Raw genomic sequence first — 22,646 nt, 5'->3', positions numbered from 1 at the left:
ATTATACAATTTGTCCTGAGTATGCTGATACCCCATATGTGGGGGGAACCACTGTTTGGGCGCACGGCAGGGCTCGGAAGGGAAGGAGCGCCTTTTGACTTTCAATGAAAAATTGGCTCCAATCTTTAGCGGACACCATGTCGCGTTTGGAGAGCCCCCGTGTGCCTAAACATTGGAGCTCCCCCACAAGTGACCCCATTTTGGAAACTAGACCCCCCAAGGAGCTTATCTAGATGCATAGTGAGCACTTTAAACCCCCAGGTGCTTCACAAATTGATCCGTAAAAATGAAAAAGTACTTTTTTTTCACAAAAAATTTCTTTTAGCCTCAATTTTTTCATTTTCACATGGGCAACAGGATAAAATGGATCCTAAAATGTTTTGGGCAATTTCTCCTGAGTACACCGATACCTCATATGTGGGGGTAAACCACTGTTTGGGCACACGGTAAGGATCGGAAGGGAAGGAGCGCCATTTGACTTTTTGAATGAAAAATTAGCTCCAATCGTTAGCGGACACCATGTCGCGTTTGGAAAGCCCCTGTGTGCCTAAACATTGGAGCTCCTGCACATGTGACCCCATTTTGGAAACTAGACCTCCCATGGAACTAATCTAGATGTGCGGTGACCACTTTAAACCCCCAAGTGCTTCACAAAAGTTTATAAAGCAGAGCCGTGAAAATAAAAATCATTTTTCTTTCCTCAAAAATTATTTTTTAGTCCTCAATTTTTTATTTTCACAAGAGTAACAGGAGAAATTGGACCCCAAAAGTTGTTGTCCAGTTTGTTCTGAGTACGCTGATACCCCATATGTGGGGGTAAACCACTGCTTGGGCACACGTCAGGGCACGGAAGGGAAGTAGTGATATTTTGGAATGCAGACTTTGATGGAATGGTCTGCGGGCGTCACGATGCGTTTGCAGAGCCCCTGATGTGCCTAAACAGTAGAAACCCCGCACAAGTGACCCCATTTTGGAAACTAGACCCCCAAAGGAACTTATCTAGATGTGTGGTGAGCACTGTCAACCCCCAAGTGCTTCAAAGAAGTTTATAATGCAGAGCCGTGAAAATAAAAAATCATTTTTCTTTCCTCAAAAATTATGTTTTAGCAAGCAATTTTTTATTTTCGCAAGGGTAACAGGGGAAATTGGATCCCAATAGTCGTTGCCCCGTTTGTCCTGAGTATGCTGGTATCCCACATATGGGGGTAAACCACTGTTTGGGCGCACGTCAGGGCTCGGAAGGGAGGGAGCACCATTTGACTTTTTGAACGCAAGATTGGCAGGAATCAATGGTGGCGCCATGTTGCGTTTGGAGACTCCTGATGTGCCTAAACAGTGGAAACCCCTCAATTCTAACTCCAACACCAACCCCAACACACCCCTAACCCTAATCCCAACTCTAGCCATAACCCTAATCACAACCCTAACCCCAACACACCCCTAACCACAACCCTAACCCCGACACATCCCTAACCCTAATCCCAACCCTAACCCCAATCCTAACCCTAATCCCCAACCCTAACCACAACCCCAACACACCCCTAACCCCAACCATAACCCTAACCACAAGCCTAATCTTAACCCTATTTCCAACCCTAGCCCTAATTCCAACCCAAACTCTAATTCCAACCCTAACCCTAAGGCTATGTGCCCACGTTGCGGATTCGTGTGAGATTTTTCCGCACTATTTTTGAAAAATCCGCAGGTAAAATGCACTGCGTATTACCTGCGGATTTACCGCGGATTTCCAGTGTTTTTTTGTGCGGATTTCACCTGCGGATTCCTATTGAGGAACAGGTGTAAAATGCTGAGGAATCCGCACAAAATTGACATGCTGCGGAAAATACAATGCAGCGTTTCCACGCTGTATTGTCCGCACCATGGGCACAGCGGATTTGGTTTTCCATAGGTTTACATGGTACTGTAAACCTGATGGAAAACTGCTACGAATCCGCAGCGGCCTATCCGCCGCGGATCCGCAGCCAAATACGCACCGTGTGCACATAGCCTAATTCTAACCCTAACCCTAATTCTAACCCTAACCCTAACCCTAGCCCTAGTTCTAACAATAACTCTAACCCTAGTTCTAACCCTAACCCTAGTGGAAAAATAAAAGTAAATATATTTTCTTTATTTTATTATTGTCCCTACCTATGGGGGTGATACGGATGGGGGGGGGGGGTCATTTACTATTTTTTTTTTATTTTGATCACTGTGATAGGTTTTATCACAGTAATCAAAATGTGCCTGGAACAAATCTGCCGGCCGGCAGATGGCAGGGCCCATGGAGCAGACAGACGGAAACCGGGAGGCTCGGTAAGTATGAGGGGGGGGGGGGGGGGAATCGGAGCACGGGGGGGAATCGGAGCACGGGGGGGAATCGGAGCACGGGGGGGAATCGGAGCACGGGGGGGAATCGGAGCACGGGGGGGAATCGGAGCACGGGGGGGAATCGGAGCACGGGGGGTGGGATCGCAGCACGGGGGTGGGATCGCAGCACGTGGGGAGCGGACAGGAGGATGGGGAGCAGACAGGCGGATGGAGTGGAGCGGAGCACAGGACGGAGGACTGGGGAGGAGATTGGTGGCGGGGGGCAGATCAGGGTTTCCAGCCATGGCTGATGATATTGCAGCATCGACCATGGCTGGATTGTAATATTTCACCTGTTTTCATAGGTGAAATATTACAAATGGCTCTGATTGGCTGTTTCATTTTCAACAGCCAATCAGTGCGATCGTAGCCACGGGTTGTGAAGCCACCCCCCCCCCTGGGCTGAAGTACAACTTCCCCTTTCCCTGCAAATCGGGTGAAATTGGAGTTAACCCTTTCACCCGATCTGCAGGGACGCGATCCCTCCATGACTCATATGCTGCGCCACAGGTCGGATTGGCACCGACTTTCATGACGTAGCGTATGCGTCATAGGTCGGGAAGGGGTTAAGAAATGAAGGTCAGTCAGTCTGAAAAATTGGGAAAACTTTTGAAACTGTCCCCAAGTGCAGTGGCAAAAACCATCAAGCGCTACAAAGAAACTGGCTCACATGAGGAACGCCCCAGGAAAGGAAGACCAAGAGTCACCTCTGCTTCTGAGGATAAGTTTATCCGAGTCACCAGCCTCAGAAATCGCAGGTTAACAGCAGCTCAGATTAGAGACCAGGTCAATGCCACACAGAGTTCTAGCAGCAGACACATCTCTACAACAACTGTTAAGAGGAGACTTTCTGCAGCAGGCCTTCATGGTAAAATAGCTGTTAGGAAACCACTAAGGACAGGCAACAAGCAGAAGAGACTTGTTTGGGCTAAAGAACACAAGGAATGGACATTAGACCAGTGGAAATCTGTGCTTTGGTCTGATGAGTCCAAATTTGAGATCTTTGGTTCCAACCACCGTGTCTTTGTGCGACGCAGAAAAGGTGAACAGATGGACTCTACATGCCTGGTTCCCACCGTGAAGCATAGAGGAGGAGGTGTGATGGTGTGGGGGTGCTTTGCTGGTGACACTGTTGTGGATTTATTGAAAATTGAAGGCATACTGAACCAGCATGGCTGCCACAGCATCTTGCAGCGGCATGCTATTCCATCCGGTTTGTGTTTAGTTGGATCGTCATTTATTTTTCAACAGGATAATGACCCCAAACACACTTCCAGGCTGTGTAAGGGCTATTTGACCAAGAAGGAGAGTGATGGAGTGCTACGCTAGATGACCTGGCCTCCCCAGTCACCAGTCACCATCAATCGAGATGGTTTGGGGTGAGCTGGACCGCAGAGTTAAGGCAAAAGGACCAACAATTGCTAAGCATCTCTGGGAACTCCTTCAAGATTGTTGGAAGACCATTCCCGGTGACTACCTCTTGAAGCTCATCAAGAGAATGCCAAGAATGTGCAAAGCAGTCATCAAAGCAAAAGGTGGCTACTTTGAAGAACCTAGAATATAAGACATACCTTATTTTTCGGACTATAAGACGCACCGGACCATAAGGCGCACCCCAAATTTGGGGTGAAAATTGCAGAAAAAAAGATTTTTTATAAGATGGGGGTCCGTCTTATTGTCCGAATTTACAGTATCTTACCTGAGGGCTGGCGGTGGCAGAGCAGGGTCACAGGAGGCATGGTGTCGGCAGAGGTGGGGTGATGCAGTACGGCGTGCACCTGAGCAGGGTCCCTTCCTGCTTAGGTGGGCGACGCCACGGCCTGGTGTCCATGGGAGGGTTGCAGCAGTGGTTACCGGCAGAGGTGCTGGGATGAGGAGGCGCAGTGAGAGGTATGGCGTGAGAGGGGTCCCTTTCCCTGGTGAGGTGATGCAGCAGCCCGGTAAGCAGCAGAGCCAGGTGAATCCTGTTGTTATCGGCGGTGGCAGCCATCTTCCTGAGGCCGCGCATGCGCAGATGAAGCACTCTGCTTCCCGGGGCTTCAGGAAAATGGCCGTGGGAGGCCGCACGTGCGCAGATGGAGATCGCGGCGGCCATTTTCTGGAAGCCAAGATCTAAATCTGCGAACTCGGCTTCAGGAAAATGGCCACCGCGATCTCCATCTGCGCACATGCGGCCTCCCGCAGCCATTTTCCTGAAGCCCCGGGAAGCAGAGCGCTCCATCTGCACACGCGCGGCCTCAGGAAGATGGCCGCCACCACCGATAACAACAGGATTCACCCGGCTCTGCTGCTTACCGGGCTGCTGCATCACCTCACCGGAGAAAGGGACCCAGCTCACTACGCCTCCTCATCCCCGCACCTCTGCCGCCACACCTCTGCTGCCACGGTAAGCCTGCATTGCGACTATTAGAAGCACCCCCCATTTTCCCCCCTTTTTTGGGGGAGAAAAAGTGCGTCTTGTAGTCCAAAAAAATACGGTAATTTCAGTTGTTTCACACTTTTTTGTTAAGTTTATAGTTCCACATGTGTTAATTCATAGTTTTGATGCCTTCAGTGTGAATGTACAATTTTCATAGTCATGAAAATACAGAAAAATCATTAAATGAGAAGGTGTGTCCAAACTTTTGGTCTGTACTGTATACACAAATTTATATATACACACACGCATTATCAATTAAGCAAATTAAATAAAATTACAAATTTTTGGTTTTGATATATATATATATTGGCACAGGTGGTTCATGAATTTTGCACACAAAAAAACAGTCTACATATCTGTATTTAAACGTCTTAGAACTTTTATCCGGAGTGATTACATATGCATCTGGAATTTTAGTGCAAATTTTGCAATACTTTAGCGGAACGTGTAAAAAAGTTCTAAGACGTTTAAATACAGATATGTAGACTTTTTTTGTGTAAAATTCATGAACCACCTGTGCCATTTTGAAGAATTTGGTGCAAAGAAAAAAAAAAAGTGACTTGAAAAGAATGCGAAAAATGAATAGGGCAATGACATGCACCCAGAAAATGTTGTATACTGTAGATGCCCTGAAGGACACTACAGCTGGCCTCCGACACTGGAGACAAGGGGCTGTCAGAGGCATCTGGCAGCTGCTTAACGCCAACAATGCATTTTAATCTGACAGGTCACTTGATTTGCAAAAATAATGTCGAATTTGCCTAGTCTGTGCCTCTTAATGGTGCGATTGTGATTCAGCTAAACTCAAATTAGGCGGGAAAAACATGTACTTTTCCCTATTTATGTAATGGTCTATAAAGGGACAGGAAGCCACAGCACTAGACACTGGGAAAACCATGTCCAAGTCTGGATTCAGAAGAGATACTATGGAGAATCGCAGCACGAGGTATAACAGAAATACAGCTGTGGATTTTGTATGTCCTAATAATTACTAGGCCTCGTTGCCCATAGCAACCAATCAGAGCTCAGGTTACATCTCTGAAAGTGCCTTAAGAAAATGAGAGCTGCACTGTGATTGGTTGCTCTGGAAAACAAGGCACTTATGCTGACGTTATGGATATGTATGTCGCCAGTACACGATTTTACTGGATGCCTCGGTATAGGATGGGGCAATATACTATGGCAAAGTTGAAAAATAAAACAAATATAGGTGTATCAATGTTCACCCAAAAAATGTCTGCTGTGGTCAAAACCAGCAAACCCATTCATATGACTAGGCCTCAGCGCTGAGTGATGAAGCGCGTTGTTTTGTCTTCACAGCTTATACAGTAAATCGGGAAATCCCTCGTCACCCGGGATTATCTGTGCACCAGATAAGAGGCACACAGGAAACATCCATTACAGACGGGACAGATCCATGTGACGGAAGCGGCCGGCAAGTCTCAGGTCTAAAGTGGTGTGAAGTAGTGTCAGCATAGGCCGGAAACCGCAGCAAAAATGTGTCCTGTGACTAAAAATAATTTAAAAAAAAAATCTAAATACATTAAATAATTATAGAAAAAAATAGCAAAATAAAATAGTCAAATAAATAAGAAAATAAAAATCGTAAATCAGTTGTATAATTAAAATGAAGTAGAAAAGTAATTTTTTTTCTCATTTATTTTCTACTTATTTGATATTTATTTGTTTATTATTTCTATTTTTTACTTTATTTTATAATAATAATGATGATGAAATTATATTATATTAAAATAAAGTAAAAAATAATAGAAATAATAAACAAATAAATCTACTAGATAATTGTCTAAGGGTCACTTCCGTCTTTCTGTCTGTCCTTCTGTCTGTCACGGAAATCCCAAGTAGCTGATTGGTCGCGGCAAAACAGCCACGAACAATCAGCGACGGGCACAGTCCGGCAGCAAAATGGCCACTCCTTACTCCCGCCGCAGTCAGTGCCCGCTCCATACTCCCCTCCAGTCAGCGCTCACACAGGGTTAATGACAGCGTTAACGGACCGCGGTATGCCGCGGTGTAACGCACTCCGTTAACGCTGCTATTAACCCTGTGTTACCAACTTTTTACTACTGATGCTGCCTATGCGGCATCAATAGTAAAAAGATCTAATGTTAAAAATAATAAAAAAAAAAAAAATAGTTATATACTCACCACCCCTCGGATCCAGAACAGGCCTTTCCCGCTCCTCGCGACGCTCCGGTGACCGCTCCATGCATTGAGATCTCGCGAGATGATGACGTAGTGGTCTCGCGAGACCGCTACGTCATCTCGCGAGACCGCAATGCACTCTTGGGACTGGAGAGCGCGAGGAGCATATAACTATTTTGTATTTAAATTTTTTTTATTTTTTTTTTTTAAGCGGGATATGATGCCCACATTACTATATACTACGTGGGCTGTGCTATACACTCCGTGGGCTGTGCTATACACTCCGTGGGCTGTGCTATACACTCCGTGGGCTGCGCTATACACTCCGTGGGCTGCGCTATACACTCCGTGGGCTGCGCTATACACTCCGTGGGCTGCGCTATACACTCCGTGGGCTGCGCTATACACTCCGTGGGCTGCGCTATACACTCCGTGGGCTGCGCTATACACTCCGTGGGCTGCGCTATACACTCCGTGGGCTGCGCTATACACTCCGTGGGCTGCGCTATACACTCCGTGGGCTGCGCTATACACTCCGTGGGCTGCGCTATACACTCCGTGGGCTGCGCTATACACTCCGTGGGCTGCGCTATACACTCCGTGGGCTGCGCTATACACTCCGTGGGCTGCGCTATACACTCCGTGGGCTGCGCTATACACTCCGTGGGCTGCGCTATATACTCCGTGGGCTGTGCTATATACTCCGTGGGCTGTGCTATATACTCCGTGGGCTGTGCTATATACTCCGTGGGCTGTGTTATATACTACGTGGCTGTGCTATGTACTACGTGGCTGTGCTATGTACTACGTGGCTGTGCTATGTACTACGTGGCTGTGCTATGTACTACGTGGCTGTGCTATGTACTACGTGGCTGTGCTATGTACTACGTGGCTGTGCTATGTACTACGTGGCTGTGCTATGTACTACGTGGCTGTGCTATTTACTACGTGGGCTGTGCTATTTACTACGTGGGCTGTTATATACTACGTGGCCGGCTGCGAACAATCAGCGACAGGCGCAGTCCGGCCGCAAATTGGCGCGGGATTTGAACTACGCTTCACTAATTGGTCGCGGTCGGCTGAATCCTATGTATTCAATGTATTATTCGAAAATCTTCATAAGTAAACTACATACATATTCTAGAATACCCGATGCGTTAGAATCGGGCTACCATCTAGTATCAAATAAGTAGAAAATAAATGAAAAAAAAAAAAAGAAGAAGTATAAAGAAAAAACCATGCAAAAAGTTCCATAAACGTATTGATACAGGAAAGATATATATCGTGGTACCATGTTAGCCAGTAGAAAAATATTTAGAATTGAGAGTCCTCAGTGGTTGATACCTTTTAATGGCTAACTGAACAAATTGCAGCTTTCAAGACTACAGAGATCTCTTCATCAGGCAAAGACTAAAAGAAATTCTGAAGTACCACATATTTATGCACAACATAGCACAGAAAAACAAAACAAACAAACCATGGATAAGACAGGTGACATGAAGCAGAATTACCATGAGTGATAAACAGTTATGTCCATAAATATTGGGCCAGTTCTTACGTAGATAGGGAATGTTTTATTGTCCTCTGATTGGGGTCTGGTTCTGTTGTGATAACCCCACATGGTCTGAGGGGCAAGTTCCTTAGTTGATGTAAAAAGACATAAATCCATGCGACACATTCATTCCTGCACTAAGACTGTCAAAGGTCATCATCAGTTTATATTCCCATACTCTTCTGTCTCTCTGAGATTTGAAGTTACCTTTTAATACAAGTAATTTCATGTCCATAATGTTATGATTTGGGAGACAAAAATGTATTGCCACAGGTAGATCCATTCTTTTTTTCTCTTTGACAAGAAGATCTATCTACAGGAGACTGGCACAGCAATGGGAAGTAAAATGGCCCCACAGTATGCAAATCTGGCCAAGCTTGAAAGTGACTTTTTGTCCTCATGTCCCATCAGGCCTCTGGCCTACTACCGCTACTTTGATGACATTTTAATCATTTTTAATCAGTCTGAGCCACAGCTAAAGACGTTCCATGAACAGTTTAAACAATTTCATCCCACCATCAACTTGACACTCAACTACTCCTGTACTGAAATTAACTTTTTGGACACCATCATTAAGCTGCAGAACAATAAAATGGAGACATCCCTGTATCAGAAGCCAATTGACCGTCCAACATACCTTAAATGGGACAGTTTCCATCCAAAACACATAAAAAACTCTATTGTCTACAGCCAAGCCATCAGATACAATCGTATATGTTCCAACCCCATGGAGAGGGATGAACACCTTGGTCGCCTCAGAAAGACCTTTTTGAATCAGGGCTACCATCCAAGAACCATTGAAAACCAGATCACAAGAGCCACCAGAATATCAAGGAATCACCTGCTACACTACAAAGCTAAAGAAGAAAATAACCGGGTACCTCTAGTAGTTACCTACAATCCAAATCTGGAGGTGCTAAGGGGAGCTGCACGGAAATTACAACCTTTACTACAAAAAGATGCCCGATTACAATCCATTTTTCCAGACCCCCCACTACTGTGTTTTAGGCAGCCCCCAAATCTAAGAAGCATCATTGTCAGAAGCTCCCTGTCCTCTCCAACAGCTGCAGGTACCTTTCCCTGCAATCAGAAAAAATGTAAAACCTGTCCATTTATAATGACCACGGACAAGATAAAGATCCCAACTCACATCAGGACTACAAGATCCCAGGTACTTTCAGCTGTGACACTTCTAATGTGGTGTACCTAATTATTTGTACTAAATGTCCAACTGGGGGTCTGTATGTGGGGGAGACAGGGCAGAAACTGAGAACAAGGATGAACTCTCATCGCCATACAATAAAAGAAAAAAGAATGGATCTACCTGTGGCCAAACATTTTTGTCTCCCAAATCATAACATTATGGACATGAAATTACTTGTATTAAAAGGTAACTTCAAATCTCAGAGAGACAGAAGAGTCTGGGAATATAAACTGATGACGACCTTTTAATAGCCTTAGTGCAGGAATGAATGTGTCGCATGGATTTATTTCTTTTTACATCAACTAAGGAACTTGCCCCTCAGACTATGAGGGCTCATCACAACAGAACCAGACCCCAATCAGAGGACAATAAAACATTCCCTTATCTAAAAACTGGACCAATATTTATGGACATTACTGTTTATCACTCATGGTAATTCTGCTTCATGTCACCTGTCTTATCCATGGTTTGTTTTGGTTTTTCTTTCTGTGCTATGATGTCCATAAATATGTGATTCTTCAGAATTTCTTTTAGTCTTTGCCTGATGAAGAGGCCTGAGTAGTCTCGAAAACTTGCAATTTGTTACCCTTTTCAGTTAGCCATTAAAAAGGTATCAACCACTGAGGACTCTCAATTCTAAATATTTTTCTATAAAACGTATTAAATTTTTTCCTCCGCTGCCGGCTGCAGCCAGGGCTCGCTGTGAGCGGAGTATGGCGGAGGGTTTATTTGCACTGCATGTTAGCACTGTAACCGGAGAGTGTGACGAGCCGCTGACATCTCCAGTGTACACACCGCACAGATTGAGCTTCTCCAAATATATGTGATGACAGCCCGGCTGGTGGTGGGGGGCTGGCTCATTATCCCGGGATGTTTACAATGACCCCTCCATGTCTTCATGGCAGTTCTCACACTTTCATCTCGCCCGGTGAGCCGGCGTATTTTTTTTTTTAATGAGGTAAATGGGCTGACCGAGAATCCTCAGAATATAGCGGAGAGGGGATGAAGTGGCATGGCGATTTCTTGGTGCCCGCTGCTACTAGGTTTCAGGTGAGAAATCTGCAGGCCCCTCAGCGATCAGACATTGACAACATTATCCTAGGGATACGCTATCCATGCACTTCTCGGGACAACCCCTTTAAATAGCCCCCATATATGGCCAGAAGCACCCCATTTGGTAAATGGTAGATCACCAAAGCCAAGTGTGAGGCCAATAAAGCGGCTGCTCCCATGGTCTCCGCTAGGCCCTGAAGTAACTGTGACCCTGAGGCCTTAAACAAAAATCAGCACATTCCTCTGCTGAAATCCTCTGTGCTGCAGGAAAACATTGCGCCTTTCAGTAGGTGGCACAGAGGTCAGGTGACTGAATGGACAGATCTAATCGCAGCGGAGCCCACTGGAGCTGGAGTGGCGCTGTTACCCCTTATTGATTTAGCCTTACTCACTGGGGTAAAAAAAAAATGTGATTCCCAAGATAGTACATTGTCCCCTATGCACAAGATAGGGATGAAATTACTAACTGCGGAGAGTCCGACTGCTGGGAACATGAACGGAGCGGGGTGCGCATGGTCGACCTCTGCCCCATCCAATATTCTGAAAAATATTTCTAATCTTTCTCAGAAATCTAATAAAAATTTACATATATTTATAATAGAAAACTATATATCTTAAGTGCACACGGATATATGTTCCCATGAATAAAAAAATGTTTTGTAAAATAAAAAAACATTTTATTTACACACATATACCTATATATATATATATATATATATATATATATATATATATATATATATATATATATATATACACATTATATATATATATATATATATATATATATAAAGAAAAATAATAAAGTAATGGCAAACCCAAAGCATGCTACCTTTAATATAAAAAGAAAAAAGACAAGAACTTCTATACGTAATGCATTTTTGACACAGACGCGATTGTTACATCTGGCCGCAATTTCTTTGAAAAAAAAAAAAGTTAAAAATGTAGAAGAAAAGTGCCAGAATGTGTGTGAATCCACCCTCACCGAATCATTCATAAAACAGCTTGTGGGACTCCCCTCAGCCTTAGTTAATAAAGCCCCCCGGAGACACCGGACACTAGCAGTAGACCCCCGTCTGGCACGCTGCAGCTCTGCACTAGGTGGTCATTAGCACCGGCTCATGGTCTTGGCACAGCAGGCAGCAGCCGCCATGAGCTCATGGACACAGATGTTAAGGCCCCGTCTCACTTAGCGACGCTAAAGCGATCCCGACAACGATACGACCTGTCAGGGATCGTTGCTGCGTCGCTATGTGGTCGCTGGTGAGATGTCAAACAGTGAGATCTTCCCAACGATCGCTGCTGCGATCTCGCTGTTTGACATCTCACCAGCGACCTGTAGCGACCTGTACAACGATGTCACATGGGAGCTATTATGACGATTCAGTGTCTGAGTCGTCAACGAGGTCGTTGGTAAGGTGTCAAACACAGCGATGTGTGCTACCCAGCGGGACCTCAACGATCAAAAAAAGGTCCAGGCCATTCCGACACGACCAGCGATCTCACAGCAGGGGCCTGGTCGCTGCTACGTGTCACACATAGCGAGATCGCTACTGAGGTCGCTGTTGCGTCACAAAACTTGTGACTCAGCAGCGATCTCGCTTAGTGAGACGGGGGCTTTACAGAGGAATCCTGAAGAAGCCGTGGAGGAACAATCTGGAGGACACATTCCATGTCCTGCCCTGGAGAGGTCATCAATCAGCTGGACCACAAAGGATGACTAAGTGGCCGCCTCATCCAGAATGTGAGGAGGGAGGGGGACGGGGTCCCTATAAAAGTGATCTTGGTCTTGGGGAGAATAGAGCCAGGACTGGGCCTATTGGGTAATTCACAGTTCAAGGACAGAGGTCAAGTGGCCAGATGCCAAGGAAGCAGATGACACCGGATGTGGAGAGTCACAGACCGACAGTGATACTACAGGGAGATCCCTGCATGCGGAGATGATGTATGAATGCTGGCAGTGAACACGCTAAGCTGAGGATTTGTTACACTGTATCCTGTCTTCATAATGCATTGTGAGCTAAACAAGCTGATGCGTTCTCCCTGTTACAATGTAAGTGATCTGCTCTGTGGGGTCCCACAATGGAAAAAATGCAGGAAAAGGTCATTATTGGTCCGGACTATGCAAGACACCCATAAGCTGCAGTGTGGAAGCTGCTGACTCGGCCGTCACCCTCCCCCTGCACTGACAGAGCAAGCGCCGCAAGAATCACCGCTGCAGGCCATCATCGCTGCAGCAGAGGAAGTGTCAGACGGGAAGAAAAAGAACTATGAGAAATTCTGAAAAAATGAGGTGACAAAACAAGAAAATGTGCTGACTGCACCATGAAACCAGCTAGTACAATACAAGGCATATGACTAATCTCCTGAAAGGAGCGCCTCGCTCCGTGACGCGGGGGCACAGCAGCGCATCGCTCCGTGACGCGGGGGCACAGCAGCGCATCGCTCCGTGACGCGGGGGCACAGCAGCGCATCGCTCCGTGACGCGGGGGCACAGCAGCGTATCAACTTTTACAAAATCATTTGGTGCTCGTTATGTGTAAACCCACCCCAACTCACAAGCACACGCCTCTCCTGAACTACTTTGTGCAGCTGTGACCACTGCACCTCCCATTACACGTACTACGCTAACATTTGCCACTTCTATAACTCAGCGGAATGATCCTTCCTGGAAACATAGAAATACAGCACGACATGGCTGACATTTTCAGGAATGATATCAGCAGAGAGTGAGACCACGTACCGCTGACTGAACATCAGTAATGGTGTGCGTGAGGATGATGTTGAAAACTGCATGCGACCGGCTGCTCTCCTCGTTCATGTTGGTCGCTGCTACAGTGCGGGATTTGTTCCCTTCTGACATAAGAGACTCAATGTCCTGGAAGTAAAAAAAAAAAAAAGACAAGTCTTAACAGACGTTCATCAAGACTATCAAGTGTCAACGTCAATGAGAGAAGTTGTTTATAAAGGATTAAACCACTAAAAACATATTTCAGACCCCAAAATAAGATCTGTATATGGTGTCTGGCATCCAGCTGAAAAGGACTCAAGGGAGGGGAGTTGTAATGCTCCTCCTACACATCCTTTTCAGTTCAATCCCAGGCACAGAACACAGTCATCACCACCCACGCACACATCTTGCTAAAATCCCCACTACCTACCTAAAAATAAAGTTACTGCTTGCCACATGAGTCAATCAGCTCGGCAGCCCATCTAAGTCATCAACGGCAGAGAGAATACTTACCCTGTAACTGGTGACCGCTAGTTTAGAGAGTCCATCCACATACGGACCGAGAACCTTGTGCTCCCGAACTTTAAGAGACTGTCTGCTTCTGTGGGGAAACCAGAAAAACTGAATTGTTACAATGTAGACGACACACTATAGCGGTCATGACAAAGGGCATAATGCCGCCCCCCCTAGCCACCTTCTGCCATAAGTGGCATGGCTTTACTTGTCTTCAATGAGGCTTTATAAGCCAAACTGACACTTTATTAAGACATATTTACCCTTTCGGGTCGAGCAGATCGCGGACTTTTTCATTGTAGATTTCCATGAAAGAAACCTCCACTTTAAAGCTCAATTCATCACTCTCGGCTTTCTGAGTTCTTTCGAACAGTGTGCTGCATAGTCTGGGAATCAGGCCGGGCTGGTCCGCTGTGCCCATCATAGTGTAGGACTTCCCTGAGCCTGCAAGAGAGAAAAGATGGAAAAAAAACACATCGCACCATAACTAACAAGAAAGCATAGAATGAGCAATTTATAAATGTCACATATAAAAAGTCTCAACATACTAACTTTATCCTTGTACATAGGGGCAGTATTATAGTAGATATATTCTTGTACATAGGAGCAGTATTATAGTAGTTATATTCTTGTACATAGGGGCAGTATTATAGTAGTTATATTCTTGTACATAGGGGCAGTATTATAGTAGTTATATTCTTGTACATAGGGGCAGTATTATAGTAGTTATATTCATGTACATAGGGGCAGTATTATAGTAGTTATATTCTTGTACATAGGAGCAGTATTATAGTAGTTATATTCTTGTACATAGGAGCAGTATTATAGTAGTTATATTCTTGTACATAGGGGCAGTATTATAGTAGTTATATTCTTGTACATAGGGGCAGTATTATAGTAGTTATATTCTTGTACATAGGAGCAGTATTATAGTAGTTATATTCTTGTACATAGGAGCAGTATTATAGTAGTTATATTCTTGTACATAGGGGCAGTATTATTGTAGTTATATTCTTGTACATAGGGGGCAGTATTATAGTAGTTATATTCTTGTACATAGGAGGCAGTATTATAGTAGGTATATTCTTGTACATAGGGGGCATTATTATAGTAGTTATATTCTTGTACATAGGGGCAGTATTATTGTAGTTATATTCTTGTACATAGGGGGCAGTATTATAGTAGTTATATTCTTGTACATAGGGGCAGTATTATAGTAGTTATATTCTTGTACATAGGAGCAGTATTATAGTAGTTATATTCTTGTACATAGGGGCAGTATTATAGTAGTTATATTCTTGTACATAGTGGCAGTATTATAGTAGTTATATTCTTGTACATAGGGGGCAGTATTATAGTAGTTATATTCTTGTACATAGGGGGCAGTATTATAGTAGGTATATTCTTGTACATAGGAGGCAGTATTATAGTAGTTATATTATTGTACATAGGGGCAGTATTATAGTAGTTATATTCTTGTACATAGGGGCAGTATTATAGTAGTTATATTCTTGTACATAGTGGCAGTATTATAGTAGTTATATTCTTGTACATAGGGGGCAGTATTATAGTAGTTATATTCTTGTACATAGGGGCAGTATTATAGTAGTTATATTCTTGTACATAGGAGCAGTATTATAGTAGTTATATTCTTGTACATAGGGGCAGTATTATAGTAGTTATATTCTTGTACATAGTGGCAGTATTATAGTAGTTATATTCTTGTACATAGGGGGCAGTATTATAGTAGTTATATTCTTGTACATAGGAGCAGTATTATAGTAGTTATATTCTTGTACATAGGAGCAGTATTATAGTAGTTATATTCTTGTACATAGGAGCAATATTATAGTAGTTATATTCTTGTACATAGGAGCAGTATTATAGTAGTTATATTCTTGTACATAGGGAGCAGTATTATAGTAGTTATATTCTTGTACATAGGGACAGTATTATAGTAGTTATATTCTTGTACATAGGAGCAGTATTATAGTAGTTATATTCTTGTACATAGGGGCAGTATTATAGTAGGTGTATTCTTGTACATAGGAGCAGTATTATAGTAGCTATATTCTTGTACATGGGGCAGTATTATAGTAGTTATATTCATGTACATAGGGGCAGTATTATAGTAGTTATATTCTTGTACATAGGAGCAGTATTATAGTAGTTATATTCTTGTACATAGGAGCAGTATTATAGTAGTTATGTTCTTGTACATAGGGGCAGTGTTATAGTAGATATATTCTTGTACATAGGGGCAGTATTATAGTAGATATATTCTTGTACATAGGGGCAGTATTATAGTAGTTATATTCTTGTACATAGGAGGAAGTAAAATTGCACTTACCGGTTTGACCGTAGGCAAAGATACAGGCATTGTACCCCTCAAAGGCATTCTGGAGAATATTCTCACCAAGGCACTGGAAAACAACATCTTGTCCTATGGATGAAAAAAGAAAAATAAATATACGTATTGGCCTGATAATTGTATACTCCAGGTGGACAGTGGGCAGACACATTTTCCCTCCTGACTGTAGTTCTCTCTAGTAACCTATATGGCCAGTGGAGCCATGGGAGTCAGCGGACCGGGAGGGAGGGAGGTTGTGGTCATGAATTTGCTCCCCCATTCTCCATGGGATGATCCTGGTATTGCAGCTCAGGCTCCGTCAAGTCAATTAACACCAAACACAACCCGTGTGCAGGAAAATGCCCTCACAATGGTACACTGAATTCTTCTGGACAAGTTCCTTATACGTGGAGCCATCACATTACCTGCAAATTTCTCTGTAACGGACTCATCCATGGACCAGAAGCAGTGATCGTATGCAAAGACCTAGAGAGAAAAAAGGATAAGTGACATTAAATCAACTGGATATCGACCCCCATCAATAATGGCGCCCACCTCCGTATTCACTGAGCCACACTCCTGTGCCAGAACCTCTTCATTGTTCACATCAAGATCAAGCAAACTATCCTGCACTCTCTGAGCCAGGCGGAGCAACATTTAAAAAATAACTTCTGTCCTCACTGAGCCAGGCACAAAAGAGAACTTATTTACTCACTGGACCAACAACAAAAGAGCTCTCCTGTACTCACTAAGCCAGACAACTTCTCTTTTTTGCCAGGCTTACGGAGTACAGAAGTTCTGTTTTGTGCCTGGCTCAGTGAGTACAGTAGTTCTCTTTTGTGCTTGGTCCAGTGAGTACAGGAGTTCTCTTATGCCTGGCTCAGAGATTACAGAACTCCTGTACTCACTGGACCAAGGACAAAAGAGAACTCCTGTACTTACTAAGCCAAGTACTAAAGAGAACTCCTGTACTCACTGAGCCAGGCACAAAAGAGAACTCCTGTATTCAATAAGTCAAGCACAAAACAGAACTGTACTCACCAAGCCAGGCACAAAGGAGAACTTCTATACTCACTGAGCCAGGCATAATAAATAATTGTTTACTCTCTGAACTAAGCACAAAAGTGAACGTCTACACTAAAAATTCTGTAGTCTGCACACACTGCTGGAGTATTTGTGTGAAATACTAGGTAACCGAGTACTCGGCCAGACTCACTGAGCCAGGTACTAGAAAACTTTCCTGTACTGTTCGCGCCAGGACCGAACACGGCTATGCTCTACATTCCCATAGTGACCTTTCTGCCATTTTATCTCCCTGGACACAGGTGACCCGGTCTATCCTCTTGTCACTTCTAGGGTGGCCTCTAATGAAGCAGAAGGGTGAACCAGTGCATAACCAGGGCATAACCGGAAGGCAGTGGGAAGGCGCTGCCGCTAATCATTTCTACTCATTACTTCACTTTTCCTTTCTGCAGGAAATGTTTTCATGACATCACATCCTCCAGACACATCATAAATCAGAGTATGGGGGCAGCGCGGACCCCAGGACTGGGAGGTCATTGGACAGGAGCACAATGTATCTGGTGACATGTCCATGGCCCTGATCCCAGCAGCTCCTCGCCCTCCGGGGGACGTCACACTTTACTTACTTTTGGCTGGTTCCTGGGAGATTCATGGAATCCATCGGAGAAGAAGGGAAGAAGCAAACAGAGGAAGCCATTAGTAAATATTCCCAGGCTAATCCCATAGGCACGCAGCGAAATCGAATATTATGTATACACAGCTGACAGCACGTAGAGCAGAGGCTGCAACCGGACCATCCAAAGCTGCTGAGAAACTACAGCTCACAGCAAGCTGGGACTTGTAGTGTCACAGAGCAGAAATGCTTACACCTCACTTATACACAGAGTCATTAGAAACAGATACAGAAATACCCAACTACACGGATGTAAACCCCACATCTACCCAAATGCATCGCAGCGGCATGAAAGGCTCTGGTGCTCACTAGATGGGACAGGTGCCCTTTAAACATGTCCCTCTCCGAATTCGTAGAAATGAGGCGATGATTAAAGGGCAAGTCCGGTCCTATTGGTGGCACTGGTGGAGTCTGTGATCCCATTTTGTCAATGATTTCCAGAATGAAGGGTTCTACTGAGAGAGCAAAGCCCCTCGGCACAGCTCAGATCTCGGCATGTCCGTGGAAAGAGGAATGTGCCCATATTCCACAGTGATGCTATGTAGGTAGGCTGGAGCTGTGGGTGCCCCTGATGCCAGCCACCCCCCAATGACTGCGCCCTCGCCATAGAAGACATCACGGAGCTATTCTGCATGCACCACATCATGGGAGCGCCGGGCAGGAGGTGATGGCGTCATACACGTCACTGCTGGGATTGTGGCTGCACTTCCTATTTAATCATTCGCTCCTCACAGCGGCAGGTAAATGAGCACTTCCATTAATTGTTCCGTAATTACAGAGGAAATTAAGCCGCGCACGTTCTTCCTATGGGAAATATGGATGTGAGATTAACCCTACATGTCACAGGCTGCCGGGGCTGAAGTTTAGAACAAAGAGGTGACCGGAGCATTTGAAGAATGTGCCGAAACTGGACAAGTCTACGTCACTAACATAGCAGCAAAGCTGACCCGCCGCCACAGCAAAGCTAACCCGCCACAGCAGCAAAGCTAACCCGCCACAGCAGCAAAGCTGACCCGCCACAGCAGCAAAGCTGACCCGCCACAGCAGCAAAGCTGACCCGCCACAGCAGCAAAGCTGACCCGCCACAGCAGCAAAGCTGACCCGCCACAGCAGCAAAGCTGACCCGCCACAGCAGCAAAGCTGACCCGCCACAGCAGCAAAGCTGACCCGCCACAGCAGCAAAGCTGACCCGCCACAGCAGCAAAGCTGACCCGCCACAGCAGCAAAGCTGACCCGCCACAGCAGCAAAGCTGACCCGCCACAGCAGCAAAGCTGACCCGCCACAGCAGCAAAGCTGACCCGCCACAGCAGCAAAGCTGACCCGCCACAGCAGCAAAGCTGACCCGCCACAGCAGCAAAGCTGACCCGCCACAGCAGCAAAGCTGACCCGCCACAGCAGCAAAGCTGACCCGCCACAGCAGCAAAGCTGACCCGCCACAGCAGCAAAGCTGACCCGCCACAGCAGCAAAGCTGACCCGCCACAGCAGCAAAGCTGACCCGCCGCCACAGCAAAGCTAACCCGCCACAGCAGCAAAGCTAACCCGCCACAGCAGCAAAGCTGACCCGCCACAGCAGCAAAGCTGACCCGCCACAGCAGCAAAGCTAACCCGCCACAGCAGCAAAGCTAACCCGCCACAGCAGCAAAGCTAACCCCCCACAGCAGCAAAGCTAACCCACCGCACCTGCAGCAGCAAAGCTAACCCACCACAGCAGCAAAGCTAACCAGCTGCAGCAGCAAAGCTAACCCACTGCAGCAGCAAAGCTAACGCACCACAGCAGCAAAGCTAACCCACTGCAGCAGCAAAGCTAACCCACCGCACCTGCAGCAGCATAGCTAACCCACCGTCACAGCAGCAAAGCTAACCCACCGCAACTGCAGCAGCAAAGCTAACCCACCGCAACTGCAGCAGCAAAGCCAACCCGCAGCAGCAAAACTAACCGCAGCACCAGCAGCAGCAAAGCTAACCCACCGCACCTGCAGCAGCAAAGCTAAACTGCCGCAGCAAAGCTAAACTGCCGCAAAGCTAACCCGCAGCAGCAAAACTAACTGCGGCACCTGTAGCAGCAAAGCTAACCCGCCGCACCTGCAGCAGCAAAGCCAACCTGTCGCACCTGCAGCAGCAAAGCCAACCTGTCACACCTGCAGCAGCAAAGCAAACCTGTCGCACCTGCAGCAGCAAAGCTAAACTGCCGGAGCAAAACTAAACAGCAGCAAAACTAACCACAGCACCTGTAGCAGCAAAGCTAACCCACCGCCACAGCAGCAAAACTAACCCGCCGCATCTGCAGCAGCAAAGCCAACCCGCAGCAGCAAAACTAACCGCAGCACCTGCAGCAGCAAAGCTAACCTGCCGCCACAGCAGCAAAGCTAACCCGCTGCACCTGCAGCAGCAAAGCCAACCTGCCGCACCTGCAGCAGCAAAGCTAAACTGCCACAGCAAAGCTAACAGCGGCACCTGCAGCAGCAAAGCTAACCCACCGCCAAAGCAGCGAAGCTTTGGTTACCATATGTTGAACATTCACTTCCTTACAGAATTGTATTTGGTTTCCACTTCCAATCTCATGGAAACAATCATGACAACCGCGCTTTATTGGAAAGTTCCTTACAATATAATGCTGTGAAGAGGAAGATTTCCACTTTGGAGCCGCCCTACTACAAAGACGTCTAGACAGATGGGAGGAACACGGGCGTACTTTGCCCGGCCGCACGCAGCACGAGCCTGTCAGACCTGTAGGACACGAATTTCTGCGTCCGCTCTGCACAGGGACATAGAGCGGCACGTGCACTATGAAGTGCCCCCTGCACACTCCTCAGCCGCTCACTGACACTACAGATCAGGACCCCCGTGCAGACTTCACAGATGTCAATCACCCCACAGAAGAGGTGTGCAGACTAATGCAAAAGAACCCCAGAGCAAATAGCAAAAAGCCCTGTAACAGAATCTAATCGGGCAGGGCTGGCTGTCACCGTACAGCTTGATCCGGGGATCTGATTAGAGGGCATCTGATTGGTCCGTCCAGCCACAAATACCCCTAGTTCTAGATGCATCACACATAGGGATGGGCAGTACTGCTCCGCCAGTGATACCGACAGTCTTCACCACAAAGTTACAATGTCTGTGGCTCTAAGTGATTAGTGTGACACTTTGTATCTTCTGTCGAGTCCTCGCTGTCATCCTGCGTCTGTGAGGTGTCTGGCGTTTCTATGATATCTGTCGCACATCCACCAAATCCAAGATAGAGTCAAATTTTAAAGGATTTGGAGCATTAAACCCCATACTTAAAGCTTAGCCGTCAGAATCCAGATTGTCCCGCATATGGTGCACTCAAAAAAAAAAAATGAAATAAATACATTCAGCTCCTCACTGGTTTGTTACAGACGTAGCAGACATGAATTTGTTACTTGCCTGCTGTCCGTAATGATGTTTTATGGCCAGCCCCGCCGTCCCTGCCCCCAGAAAACCCAGCACCCCAACTCCAAGGAGCTGGTTGATCCTGGCGCTCAAAATTGAACCCCCATTCACCACCTTACAAGTGCAACCCTGGTACTCCTGCACCCCAATACACAGAACCTATCCAACCAATGCATCCAAGCTCCCAACAAAATGTCCACGTCAAACCTTACAAGTGCGCAATGCACCCCTCGATAGGACTCCGCAATCTGCAGGGTTCCCTTAGGTTTAACCAGAGGAGGGCAACCCCTTTAAGCCTGTGGATCATTTTAATGGAATCCTTGTATACAGTATTTCAGAAGTCACTGTTATTCAAAAGTCTTTTCAATTTCAGAAGTCAAAACAGATTGTAGCCGAACGTATCAGCAGCTTAACACAGAGAGACTCCACGTAATCCATGTTCATTGTGCATTAACACACGGCTAATATTAATCCGACAGAGCAAGCTGCTGAGGGTGGAGAGGCAGACGTCCAGCACCCAGACCACTGCTAAACCAGCGTAGGGTTAACCAGACCTGCACAGATGTGGAGTCACCAAGGGCTCCGAGAATGGAGACACTGGGGATCGGATCAATCAACATTCACTGCACAAAGGAAACACACACAATACTAAGTACCGCACTAGTCATCTCCAGAGATGGCGGCATTATAGAAGTCATATTCCTGTACATAGGAGCAGTATTATAGTAGTTATATTCTTATACATAGGGGCAGTATTATAGTAGTTATATTCTTGTACATAGGGGCAGTATTATAGTAGTTATATTCTTGTACATAGGGGCAGTATTATAGTAGTTATATTCTCGTACATAGGGGCAGTATTATAGTAGTTATATTCTCGTACATAGGGGCAGTATTATAGTAGTTATATTCTCGTACATAGGGGCAGTATTATAGTAGTTATATTCTTGTCCATAGGGGCAGTATTATAGTAGTTATATTCTTGTCCATAGGGGCAGTATTATAGTAGTTATATTCTGGTACATAGGAGAAGTATTATAGTAGTTATATTCTTGTACATAGAGGCAGTATTATAGTAGTTATATTCTTGTACATAGGAGCAGTATTATAGTAGTTATATTCTTGTACATAGGGGGCAGTATTATAGTAGTTATATTCTTGTACATAGGAGCAGCATTATAG

The 22,646-nt window shown here is 45.6% G+C and overlaps 1 protein-coding gene across 2 annotated transcripts in view; it reads right to left on the bottom strand.

Moving 5' to 3' along the window:
• The window catches only part of KIF13B (kinesin family member 13B), a 158,273-nt gene that overhangs the window by 100,658 nt on the left and 34,969 nt on the right, over positions 1 to 22,646 (bottom strand). For both annotated transcript variants that reach the window (XM_077291730.1, XM_077291729.1), the window contains exons 3-8: positions 18,005 to 18,017; positions 16,781 to 16,841; positions 16,356 to 16,448; positions 14,269 to 14,449; positions 14,006 to 14,093; positions 13,505 to 13,639 (exon numbers count right to left, since the gene is read on the bottom strand). In XM_077291730.1, the coding sequence (XP_077147845.1) occupies positions 13,505 to 13,639; positions 14,006 to 14,093; positions 14,269 to 14,449; positions 16,356 to 16,448; positions 16,781 to 16,841; positions 18,005 to 18,017 (571 nt within the window). The remainder of the gene's footprint in view (positions 1 to 13,504; positions 13,640 to 14,005; positions 14,094 to 14,268; positions 14,450 to 16,355; positions 16,449 to 16,780; positions 16,842 to 18,004; positions 18,018 to 22,646) is intronic.

The sequence above is a fragment of the Ranitomeya variabilis genome, chromosome 2, assembly GCF_051348905.1.
Source record: "Ranitomeya variabilis isolate aRanVar5 chromosome 2, aRanVar5.hap1, whole genome shotgun sequence".
NCBI lineage: Eukaryota > Metazoa > Chordata > Amphibia > Anura > Dendrobatidae > Ranitomeya > Ranitomeya variabilis.
The sequence above is the reverse complement of the archived record's forward strand: the minus strand, read 5'-3'. Positions and strand labels throughout refer to the sequence as shown.